The sequence below is a fragment of the Ranitomeya variabilis genome, chromosome 1, assembly GCF_051348905.1.
Source record: "Ranitomeya variabilis isolate aRanVar5 chromosome 1, aRanVar5.hap1, whole genome shotgun sequence".
NCBI lineage: Eukaryota > Metazoa > Chordata > Amphibia > Anura > Dendrobatidae > Ranitomeya > Ranitomeya variabilis.
In genome coordinates, this window is record NC_135232.1 from 34902728 (window position 1) to 34915612 (window position 12885).

At 45.2% G+C, this 12885-nt stretch overlaps 1 protein-coding gene across 7 annotated transcripts in view; it reads left to right on the forward strand.

Moving 5' to 3' along the window:
- Window positions 1–12885, forward strand: part of PDZD2 (PDZ domain containing 2) — a 205404-nt gene that overhangs the window by 104109 nt on the left and 88410 nt on the right. For all 7 annotated transcript variants that reach the window (XM_077282172.1, XM_077282145.1, XM_077282154.1 and 4 more), the window contains exon 2: window positions 9122–9551. In XM_077282172.1, coding sequence (XP_077138287.1) covers window positions 9122–9551 — 430 coding nt within the window. The remainder of the gene's footprint in view (window positions 1–9121; window positions 9552–12885) is intronic.

The window sequence follows — 12885 nt, forward strand, 5'->3', positions numbered from 1 at the left end:
TGTCTAATCCTTGATTCAGCCCCTAAGAAGCAGGGGTGTGGAGTCTGTAAGCCAAACCTCCGACTCCTCAATTTCCATGACTCCGACTCCACCAAAATGGGCTCCGACTCAGACTCTGACTCCACAGCCCTGCTAAGAAGGATTCAGTCTTTATTTCAAGCAACATACCACCATGATGTGGCTAATTAGAGGAGGTCCCGAATGATGGAACCCACCCATCATATTTATTTTCTAAATCCCTTTAAGTGGCACAATGTTCAGCTCAATATGACTCTTGTAGGCTTCCATCTTAAAGGGGTCACCCAGTATTGTATTGTCCGACTTGTGATGAATTTTCAGGCTTCATGGTGGCCTCCATCAGGCGCGCGCTTTCATTTCCCCTGATGCCTCTAATTCCTCGTAGTTTTTTAAGACTTCTCGTTTTGTTTGCAGGATTACTTCACTGTGTCAGATGTAAATCTCTAGGCTTTGAGTTGCAGATAGTTAGCCGGTTCCTGCGCCCATAACAAACCGGGCCGATCCGACTCATAAAATATACATGAAAGTCACTTCTGTTTTGGTGCAAACTAGAATATGACATTAAAGTGTTTTCTTTTTTTTTCCACCCCATAAACAGGCGGAGGAGGAAGCGTAAACTTAGTCAGAAGGTTCCAATAAACTTCTCTTGTCTGTAATTGCGGCTTATTTCAGTTTGGCTGCAGATCTGGCTCTCATCCTTGGAAACAATGCTGATTCGTAGAGAGGACATCTCGAGCTCAGATCACACAGAGACAGTTTTTCTGCCTCTAGGTTATGCTGGGTGAAAGAATCTATTGCATTTTCTTGGAGTGTCCAAAAGGTTTTGAACCTCGTGACTGGCCCTCGACACCTATCAAGTGGAATGAGGATCGGACATGTTGGGATTAGTCTAGCCCGAGCATCTCCTCAGCCAAGACTTTAGTCTAACAAAGAACATGGTGGAGCTGGGTAGGTCGGAAATGATTAATGTTGAGTCTTTTTCTGATGGTGAAGAGCTCCATCATTCCCCAAAATTACTTGTTATGGTAGGACTAGGGACTTGGTTCTTGGTTGCCCACCTTCTCTTTCTCCATGATCCTTGGTTCAGTTGCATACATGAGGCAACAGGTAAGACTAGGGACTTGGTTCTTGGTTGCTCACCTTCTCCTTCTCCATGATCATTGGTTCAGTGACATACATGAGGCAGAGGGCCCCATAGCGGAGCTCCAAATGGCCCCCTAGTAGGATACTGGGTTTTGACGCTTAGGACTGTAAGGTTTTAGTTTCCCCCTCTATGTTGCGGTTCCACTTTCCCACCTATATATTTGCCAACGGTTCTTGCTATTTTTTGGTGAAGGAAGTAGGACCACCCAGAGATCGTCCGTATCTTACGGAAACCTATGGCAGCAACATGGTCTGCCTCTATAATGCTTCCACCCTTGCCTACAGGTGACAACACAACATTTCTTGGCTCTTGCTTCAGGTTTCTCCTCTACATGAACCTGTATAGAAACTTGAGTTCATGCTTGTGTCCCGGGAGAGGAACATAACAGGAAGGGACTTGTCAGCAGCACTGGCGGTGCACCGGGGAAGCCGGGAATGTGGCGTTGGTGCATCATCCTCATTGCTCACCTGCTGTCTTACAAATATGTAGGAAATGAGCCAAAGAGAGTGCTCTGTCCCTGAGCCTCGGAGAGTGAGGACCACTTTGGCCTCTGTCACTCCTACATTCCTGTAACCTGTTGGGTTTTAGCTGGATTTCACATTAGCTGAGCCAAAAAAAAGAGAGATGGACCCAAATTATTGGGCAAACCAAACCCCAACTCCTTCTGACTAATGACTCGCGCAAGAAGTAGGATAATTGATCCAGAAAGAGGCCCAGTCCGGAGAAGGAACGGATGGTGGACTGGTGCCGTGCCTGCCAACCTGTTTGGAAGCAATGTGGGCACCCAGTGGAAAAACTTGTTTTTATCCCCCCTAAATTACATCCATCAGTCTAATGCAGCCTTTGCCTGTTGCCAAAGAAGGATGATGTCAAGAAAATGGGACATAACCAGTCTACGGACGATGTCGAACACTGGACACAAGATAAAAATGCCTGATCTTGGTCTATAATTTACCTTATTTTACTTATTTTTGTAAAGCTTTTGTCCAGGTTTCGAAAAACTTTGCGTTTTTTTTTCTTCAGAAACAGCAGCACACATGACCACAGGTTTTGTGTGATGATGCAGCTCTGTGTTCCCTTCATTAAAGCTAAGCTGCAATACCAGACACGACCTACGGACAAGTGTGGCGCTGTTTCTGGAAATCTGGAAAAGAGCAGCCATATTTTTCTGGAGTGAAGTCGTTTGTGTTGTCTTTTTTTTTACATCCGCACCTTCACAAATGTACAAATGAAACCGCTGTGATTTCCACATAACTCACATTCCCGTCATTCCGCTCTTTTTATCATAAGTCTCCAGAGGAAAACAGAAAGGACAAACGGCATTTATCAGATTGCTGAAAGGGAAACGCCGGAGTCTTGTGTTCCCAGTAATGAAGGCTCCGGGCTGGGGCCACATTCACAATCCAATTACACCAATGAGATAAGCGGCCATTAGATCCTGTCCGTCCTAATGAATAGATGGCATTTGCCGGGGGCGTTGGTCGCTGCTTCTCTGCATGGATATCTCTCTGTTACTGCGCCTGCACCCAGCGCAGGAGATCTACCGTCATATCCTGGAAAGGGATGGTCTGCTGTGAGGCTAATTACATAAAATCTCGAAAAATCCCTTTAATATCTGGAGGCTGTCATTACTTTGAATGGTGATAACTCTGACACAAACTCTGTAGAAAAGCATTGTCTTGTGTTCCTCATCCCCCAAAATATGGTAAAACTGCATTTGGTGCATAAACTAGTCCAATAAGTCCAGGATCCCTCATGCCCTGTAACTCGTCGTCCACTATCAGCATTCTTTTAGCACTATAGGTGCAGGAACTTCTTTTCCCTTATTTCCTAGCATTCACTGTTTTTGTTATTGTCCAATGACTTACCTGCCTTGAATTGAAATCTTCCTCTGTTATGCTATGTGCAGTTTATCAGACAGGTGCGCAAAAGCTGAGAGACAAAGACTTCTACCTTCTGGTAGGGAAACAAAGACCCATTGAGATTTCCTCTAGAGAAGCCACCCCCCCCCCCCCATAGAGGGGCAAAGACCCGCCCCCGCTTCCTGTAGAGGGGCAAAGACCCACCCGCGCTTCCTGTAGAGGGGCAAAGACCCGCCCCTGCTTCCTGTAGAGGGGCACAAGACTCGCCCCCCGCTTCCTGTAGAGGGGCAAAGACCTTCCACCGCTTCCTGTAGAGGGGGCAAAGACCCACCCCCCCGCTTCCTGTAGAGGGGCAAAGACCTGCCACCGCTTCATGTAGAGGGGCAAAGACTCGCCCCTGGTTCCTGTAGAGGGGCAAAGACCTTCCACCGCTTCCTGTAGAGGGGCAAAGACCTGCCCCCGCTTCCTGTAGAGGGGGCAAAGACCCACCCCCGCTTCCTGTAATGGGGCAAAGACCTGCCACCGCTTCCTGTAGAGGGGCAAAGACCCACCCCCGCTTCCTGTAGAGGGGCAAAGACTCGCCCCCGCTTCCTGTAGAGGGGCAAAGACCTTCCACTGCTTCCTGTAGACGGGCAAAGACCTACCCCCGCTTCCTGTAGAGGGGCAAAGACCTGCCACCGCTTCCTGTAGAGGGGCAAAGACCTTCCACCGCTTCCTGTAGAGGGGCAAAGACCTGCCACTGCTTCCTGTAGAGGGGCAAAGACCTGCCACCGCTTCCTGTAGAGGGGCAAAGACCTGCCACCGCTTCCTGTAGAGGGGCAAAGACCCGCCCCCGCTTCCTGTAGAGGGGCAAAGACCCGCCCCCGCTTCCTGTAGAGGGGCAAAGACTCGCCCCCTCTTCCTGTAGAGGGGCAAAGACCCACCCCCGCTTCCTGTAAATCATATCTTTGTCTCTGCTGCTAGAGACTAATCACATCTGTAAACAGTCTGAGACATGTTGTGGCCAGCAGACTTGGAGGGATTTTTCGAGAGATGAGATAACATCATTTATAAAGGCAGTAATGTACAGATTGCCGTTTTATCACATTATCCAGAAGTACAGGACCCATAGAAATATTCTATGTTCACACTGACCTCCTGAGTTTCACGCTCCCTTTCAGGTTGTGCAGGGTCAGCAGTTACCTTATTATTCTCATAGAACAAGAATAAAATTAGTTTAAAATGTTATAAACCTTGAAGCAGATTTCACAAGGAGTCGTGGGGACGGCGCTGCCCCACCACCTCCCTGCGCAGTAGCCTCTGCACAGGCCATAGAGCATGCCCACCACAGTCTCCCATGTGAGTGTTCTGTTAGTATAGATCCTTTTTTTTTTTGGTAGGTAAAGAAAATAAAAAAATATATATTTTTTTTAATTAAAGTATATGATGTGTTCATACTTGTACCAGTAGTATTGCTCTTGTGGAATGAAATTCCCCGTGGCCCACCTGCAGGAAACAGAATATATTTGCAGTTTTACATTTCAGAAGAGAACGTAGATCCCCATCAGCAGCCCCTGAAGCGAATTAACGAACTTAGAGTCCCCATTTCTGGTTGGCCATGGTTTGCTTTTTTTGCATTCGTCGCCTGGAGGTGTTCGATCTTCCCCAGGCAATTTGATTTCTCTATTTTACCATGTCCATCACTGACATGACTGTTTGATATTCACTCAATGAATTAACCATTTTGTACCCAATTGATGGCAGTGGTACAAGCCACGGCCGATGGCTATAATGAAGGGCTCTGTAGTTATTCGCGGTCCCTGGGGATCGGCACGCGATCTGATCAGTCTCTGTGCTACGGATGAAATATTCATGAGGTTATCTGTCCGATCACTTTGTAAAGTGTAAACGTTAATGAGAACATCCGAGTCCCTCCAGGCCCGCAGAGGGTTCCTCGGGATCAGGTTAAATGTACAGAAGACTCTGGGGTTAATCGCCCCCACCGGACCCGAATCTCACAGCTTTCTCAAAGTCATCGGACTGGAGAGAATTCATTTCATCTGCCTCCTATATGGGTCATGTCAAGACTGTCAGAGGGAATAATAGACCATTTCCTCGACCTTGGGAATAGAACCGGACTTGATAAATAACAGGAAAAAAATAAATAAAGCGCATGTGTTAATAAAGAGGGGTTGTTGTAGGATAAAGGAGGCCTTCATTTCTCGAGTCCATTCATGGCCCGATTTACATGAGGAAACGCAGAGGTATTAAGTGTTTCGTGGAGTCAATGTGCGGCCCCTACGTGATTTTTACTGGAAATAGGAGCCAAGGGGGAAGAATTGTGGAGAACAGCCAATCGGATTGCTTCTTTAGGCTCCAAAAGAGCTTCCCGAAAAACTAGAGTCGAGAGCAGATCGCTTATATCGGGCATCTTCTTCTCTTATTGCGCTAGTTTTAATAAATCTTCTGCCTTTTTTTGCATTGGACCTTACAGATAAGGAAAGTCTTGTAACCTACACGTGCTACATGTTGTACACAGTCTAGTAATAAGTCTCATTGCCAAGTTATAGGGTACACTCGGGGCTTATGGCATTAGAATCCCAAATAGCGGCACCCTGCGTCACAGACAATAAATGAATACAGCCCCCCTATACAAATACAGACCCTAGACAAGACCCCCTTAAATAGACCACAACCAGACCACCCATCGAAATAAGCCACGGACTACCAATGAAGAGTGATCCCATAGCAGATTTCCCCTAAAGGCCGTAGACCAGGCTGCTTCCTAGTAAAGACCTCAGACCATAGTCTACGTAACTTCTGACCCCAGACCAAAACATACACCACCCCTAAATAGAGATCCCAAGAGCTAGCTACTCTTAAATGGGTATTTTGAGACAAATTATCACATACCAATCAAGATTGGGGATAGCATTTAGATTGGTGGGGGTCTGACAGCTGGGACCTCCACTGATCCCCATAACGGGGCACTTTTATCTCCTCTGACCGACATTCCCTTCATTCTGTACTGGATTGCCAGAGAGCTGTACTCGCCTTTCCCCGACAGTCCAATAAGGAATAAATGGGGCAGATGTTGATCCTTAGCTGCGCCGCTCCATTCTAACTTGGATAAAAGTGCCATGTACCTGTGATTAGTGGGGGTCCCAAAGACCTCCGTATGAATGGAGAAGTGGTCAATTTGCTCCATTCATTCTCTATGGCCTAGCACAGAATTTCCTGTTCTTCGACAATCCCATTAAGAATGAATAGTGCACATGATTGACCAACGCTCGATCAGACAGTTCTCGGGATCGGTGGAGGTCCTAGCGGTTGAACCTCAAACTATCGGAACATAATACCCAAGCCTATGGATGGAGTATGACTTAAAAACGTGGTACAACCCCTTTTATAGATACCCCAGACCAGCCCTGAATATGGACCCAGGCCAATATCCTAAATACAGATCCCAGACCATTCTCCTAGTAAATCCTGACCCAACATCAGACAATCACTAAAGTACAGAACCAAGGAGAGAAAATTCCAAAAATACAGACCCCAGATCAGGCATTCAAATACCTCTGTCCTGTTTTTGTATTCCTCTTTACCCTTAGGATGTGGCCTACAGCAGCACCCAACTCCAAGGCCAGTGTTTGGCCTTGTGTGGTTGTGTCAGGGAGTGAAGAGATGTACAGAACCGTCCGATCATAGCAGGTAAAAAAAAAACGCCTTTGAGAACAGAAGCATGGGATTAAATTGGTATGAATGCAATCGTGATCTGGAGCGATCCCTAATTCTGGAAAAAGCATGTGATAGCCGGGTGTTCTACATGATGGAAAGGCCCTGGAGGTGCGTACTCTAGTACACCGGCAATGGCTATCACTGAGGGGAGGAAGCAAAGCCCGGTGCTGGAGCCGGGACAAGTGATAGTGTTCTGGGAGTCCACTCTGTGAAGGAAGCAGCTTTCTCTACTTGTCTCACCGTAGGAAGTTCCCAGCACCGTGTTCGCCATCAATCAGGGCATGCTCTACCTGTAACCGGGGTTTTATAAGCCATGCCTTCCATACTGCGGAAAAATGGTTAGCCTGCCCAAGTTTTTATTTACTAGGCGGCTGAAGCAGATGAAGCGCTGTCCGCCTGCAGAGGATGGCTGCGATTACAAACGGAGCACGCGGAAAATAAAACTAAACAGGAAACAAGGACAAAATATTTTCGTTTTCTTGAAAATTGTCTCAACGTGTTAGGACGGCATCGGACGTGTCAGATGTTTGAGTAATGGGAAAACTATTTCATAGCTTACTCTGTGTGCTGTGGGATTGTACAATATGTGAAATCCAGTTTAGCGACTTACAAAGCAATTTCTTTCTGAATCAGTCTGTTTGCATAATTCGTTTATTTGGGATTTTACTATAATTATTACAATGCTCAAATCTTTGGCTTCATGGTTTGTGTTCTTGCAGTAAATATGTCTCGTATTATCGCCTGTGTTGTGAGCAGTGTCTTCATTTTTTTTCCCAGTATAGTTATAATACACATGTAGTATAGATTTCTGAAAATATTACTGTGGACACATTACTCTTTATTATGGCTTTAAAGTAGGCCTGTGTTTCAGACTGTGCAATATGGTATTTATGGTTTTACATAGGACTGCAGAGAAGGCTACGGAGTTATTTCTGAACCTAAGAAACACATTTTGTTCTGCTACATAATGCACGCATCTATACACAAACTAAATCTAAACTACCGGAATTCAAATCATTTTTTTTTTTTTTTTTAATAGTCTTTGTTTCCTGTCTGGCATCCCACTGAAAGGGACTTTAGGAGGAGGTTCTACTTTGCCTGGAATTTAACTGAAAAGGACTTTGGGAGGAGCATTAATTATACTCCTCTCAAAAATTATTTTTCAATCCCGGTTGACAATACCACCTGCCTGAGGTTCTTGTTCTGAGAGTGTACACTATTTTAAGTTTATACAACACTATTTATATCTATCTATCTATCTATCTATCTTAATTATAATATGAACCAGTCTGAATCACTATACCTCCTTATCCATGGATCCACCTATAGCATACTAGAAGTGAGCAAATGCCCACAATATGACTTACGGTACTTAGATAAATGCAGGTTTTGTACCGTATCCCTCAATCCCGACGCACGTTTAGTCCATACTTCTTCAGAGGGCAAAGAAGTGTGGATGAAATGCATTTCCATAGGTGGATCTATGGATATATTTACTCCCGGGTTATAATGGTGGCACAAGCTATCCCTTCTTATTATATTCATTAACTATACTGAGTCTTTATTATTGACAGCTTGGGGCTTTCTACTTGTTGTTATCCCAGATTGATGATTGAAATATCATCTCTATACATACTAGAGACACTTTATCAATATATTGATTGCCTATATATTGTGGATTGTACCTCCTTCACACAAGCACCTTATAATTAAGTTTATTAATGTCACTTTACTAAGGAGGACCTTCACATGTGATATGCAATTTTGATTAATTGCCCCATATCTATGATGCAGTTTATTCATCTACTGACTGCCTAGACTCTCTTACCTCTTTTGAATGTTTAACGGGGTCCTAAGCCTAATGGATCCCTCATTTTTTGTATGTAATTTTGTGTATCAATAAAGACTGTAATTGAAATTTTCTTTAATTTTTTTTGTCATTGTGCTTATTTCTGATCATTTTCTCTCCTCACAAGGAGAGTTATAGTGATTCAGACCGGTTCATTATGTTGTATTAGCACTATATAATATAAGCATTGTTTTAAATATATACAATATGCTGATTTTAGCGGTCTTTGTACTCTGTTTGGCATACAGCTGAAATTGACTTTAGGAGGAGTCTGTACTCTACTTGGCATTCAGCTGGAAAGGACTTTTGGGTGGAGCATTCTTTTTTACAATGCTCCTCCCAAATATACTTTTCAGCTTGAGGCCAGGATTCCTCCACAGTATCTCTCCCCCATCCCAGGCTTTGGTTTTGGGAGCATCCACTATTTTACCCCTTTCTGACCTTCTATTTCATACATTTAAAAGTATGTCAATTACATTAAAAGAGATTTTTAGTTGTCAAATGTTGATTTTGTGTCTCTTCTCTTTGTAGTTACCTGGCTGAGCAGTGCTGGAATGGCGGATTCATCTACTTGATCATGTTACGGCGCATTAAACGCAAAGCTCCTCTTCCTCCTTCCAAAAGCGGCCATGTTAGCACCTGTGAACCCAAAGCTACAAGTTCTACCTCACAGCCAAGCATCAGGGCGATACAAAATGGGAAAAGAACCAGGAAATTTGGAGTCATCTCAAGGACTTTGGCCAAAGAAGGCAAGGAGAGCAAAGAAGGGCAGGAGGTCATTCACGAAAACGGGCATTGTGCTCCGATGGAGGTCGATGGAGATCGTAGTAATGAGGAAACCACAGAAAGTGAGGGACACAAAAGGGAGGACTCGCACAGCAGTTACGATGAGGACCGATGTGAATACCACATGTCAAAGGCTGTAAGGACGTCCCCGAAAGCCAACGACGGCTTCACTCAGGTACAGAGAATGTGGTCCCTGCACAATGTTCAGAGAAAATGGTTTCCATCTAGAACGGAAGCCACAAAGATCAGTTCCAAAGCTGCGTCTGAATGAAGCCTAATCCACTATCTGCTTTTTCTTAGGACCTTTTCCCCTTTAGTTCAGTGATGCTTTAAGGCCACCAATATATTTATTCCTCTAGCTTATCTACAATGAGGACGCAAATTTCCAAATAGTCTTAAAAGATCACTCACCAATTTTGGGCAAAGTACTTTCAGCCATATTCACTATTTTCAGGGCTGGCGGGAATTTTCTTTGGAAGATTTAGCCACAAATCAGTGTCAAAATGTGCATGTGTGCATTACGCAGTTAATTTCACTGTGGATTTGTAGGACGCTGTGATGCTTTTTATTCAAGCATTTGAGATGTAGACTGTGCGCACAACTGTATGGGGTCTGTCTGAAAGGGAACCCGCCGCAATGAAAATGGAGTCCAATCTGAACAACAAGCTAAGTAGATCAATATATAGCTTTGTGAAAAAATATTCAGTATAGCCTCAGCACTTTATGGGATTTTCAGTGCAGTGAAAAGCGCACTGCATAACGGTTACACATCCACAGAGGCACACAGCAGAATGGTTACACATCCACAGAGGCACACAGCGTAATGGTTACACATCCACAGAGGCACACAGCGTAATGGTTACACATCCACAGAGGCACACAGCGTAATGGTTACACATCCACAGAGGCACACAGCGTAATGGTTACACATCCACAGAGGCACACTGCATAATGGTTACACATCTAAAGAGGCACACAGCGTAATGGTTACACATCCAAAGAGGCACACAGCATAATGGTTACACATCCAAAGAGGCACACAGCGTAATGGTTACACATCCACAGAGGCACACTGCATAATGGTTACACATCTAAAGAGGCACACAGCGTAATGGTTACACATCCAAAGAGGCACACAGCGTAATGGTTACACATCCAAAGAGGCACACAGCGTAATGGTTACACATCCACAGAGGCACACAGCATAATGGTTACACATCCAAAGAGGCACACGGCATAATGGTTACACATCTAAAGAGGCACAGCATAATGGTTACACATCCACAGAGGCACACAGCGTAATGGTTACACATCCACAGAGGCACACAGCAGAATGGTTACACATCCACAGAGGCACACAGCGTAATGGTTACACATCCACAGAGGCACACAGCGTAATGGTTACACATCCACAGAGGCACACTGCATAACGGTTACACATCCACAGAGGCACACAGCAGAATGGTTACACATCCACAGAGGCACAGCGTAATGGTTACACATCCACAGAGGCACACAGCGTAATGGTTACACATCCACAGAGGCACACAGCGTAATGGTTACACATCCACAGAGGCACACTGCATAATGGTTACACATCTAAAGAGGCACACAGCGTAATGGTTACACATCCAAAGAGGCACACAGCATAATGGTTACACATCCAAAGAGGCACACAGCGTAATGGTTACACATCCACAGAGGCACACAGCAGAATGGTTACACATCCACAGAGGCACACAGCGTAATGGTTACACATCCACAGAGGCACACTGCATAATGGTTACACATCTAAAGAGGCACACAGCGTAATGGTTACACATCCAAAGAGGCACACAGCGTAATGGTTACACATCCACAGAGGCACAGCGTAATGGTTACACATCCACAGAGGCACACAGCGTAATGGTTACACATCCACAGAGGCACACAGCGTAATGGTTACACATCCACAGAGGCACACTGCATAATGGTTACACATCTAAAGAGGCACACAGCGTAATGGTTACACATCCAAAGAGGCACACAGCATAATGGTTATACATCCAAAGAGGCACACAGCGTAATGGTTACACATCCACAGAGGCACACAGCATAATGGTTACACATCCAAAGAGGCACACGGCATAATGGTTACACATCTAAAGAGGCACAGCATAATGGTTACACATCCACAGAGGCACACAGCGTAATGGTTACACATCCACAGAGGCACACAGCGTAATGGTTACACATCCACAGAGGCACAGCGTAATGGTTACACATCCACAGAGGCACAGCGTAATGGTTACACATCCACAGAGGCACAGCGTAATGGTTACACATCCACAGAGGCACACAGCGTAATGGTTACACATCCAAAGAGGCACACAGCATAATGGTTACACATCCAAAGAGGCACACAGCGTAATGGTTACACATCCACAGAGGCACACAGCATAATGGTTACACATCCAAAGAGGCACACGGCATAATGGTTACACATCTAAAGAGGCACAGCATAATGGTTACACATCCACAGAGGCACACAGCGTAATGGTTACACATCCAAAGAGGCACACGGCATAATGGTTACACATCTAAAGAGGCACAGCATAATGGTTACACATCCACAGAGGCACACAGCGTAATGGTTACACATCTAAAGTGGCGCACAGCGTAATGGTTACACATCCACAGAGGCACATGGCGTAATGGTTACACATCCACAGAGGCACACGGCGTAATGGTTACACATCTAAAGAGGCACACAGCATAATGGTTATACATCCAAAGAGGCACACAGCGTAATGGTTACACATCCACAGAGGCACACAGCATAATGGTTACACATCCAAAGAGGCACACGGCATAATGGTTACACATCTAAAGAGGCACAGCATAATGGTTACACATCCACAGAGGCACACAGCGTAATGGTTACACATCCACAGAGGCACACAGCGTAATGGTTACACATCCACAGAGGCACAGCGTAATGGTTACACATCCACAGAGGCACAGCGTAATGGTTACACATCCACAGAGGCACAGCGTAATGGTTACACATCCACAGAGGCACACAGCGTAATGGTTACACATCCAAAGAGGCACACAGCATAATGGTTACACATCCAAAGAGGCACACAGCGTAATGGTTACACATCCACAGAGGCACACAGCATAATGGTTACACATCCAAAGAGGCACACGGCATAATGGTTACACATCTAAAGAGGCACAGCATAATGGTTACACATCCACAGAGGCACACAGCGTAATGGTTACACATCCAAAGAGGCACACGGCATAATGGTTACACATCTAAAGAGGCACAGCATAATGGTTACACATCCACAGAGGCACACAGCGTAATGGTTACACATCTAAAGTGGCGCACAGCGTAATGGTTACACATCCACAGAGGCACATGGCGTAATGGTTACACATCCACAGAGGCACACGGCGTAATGGTTACACATCTAAAGAGGCACACAGCATAATGGTTACACATCCAAAGAGGCACACAG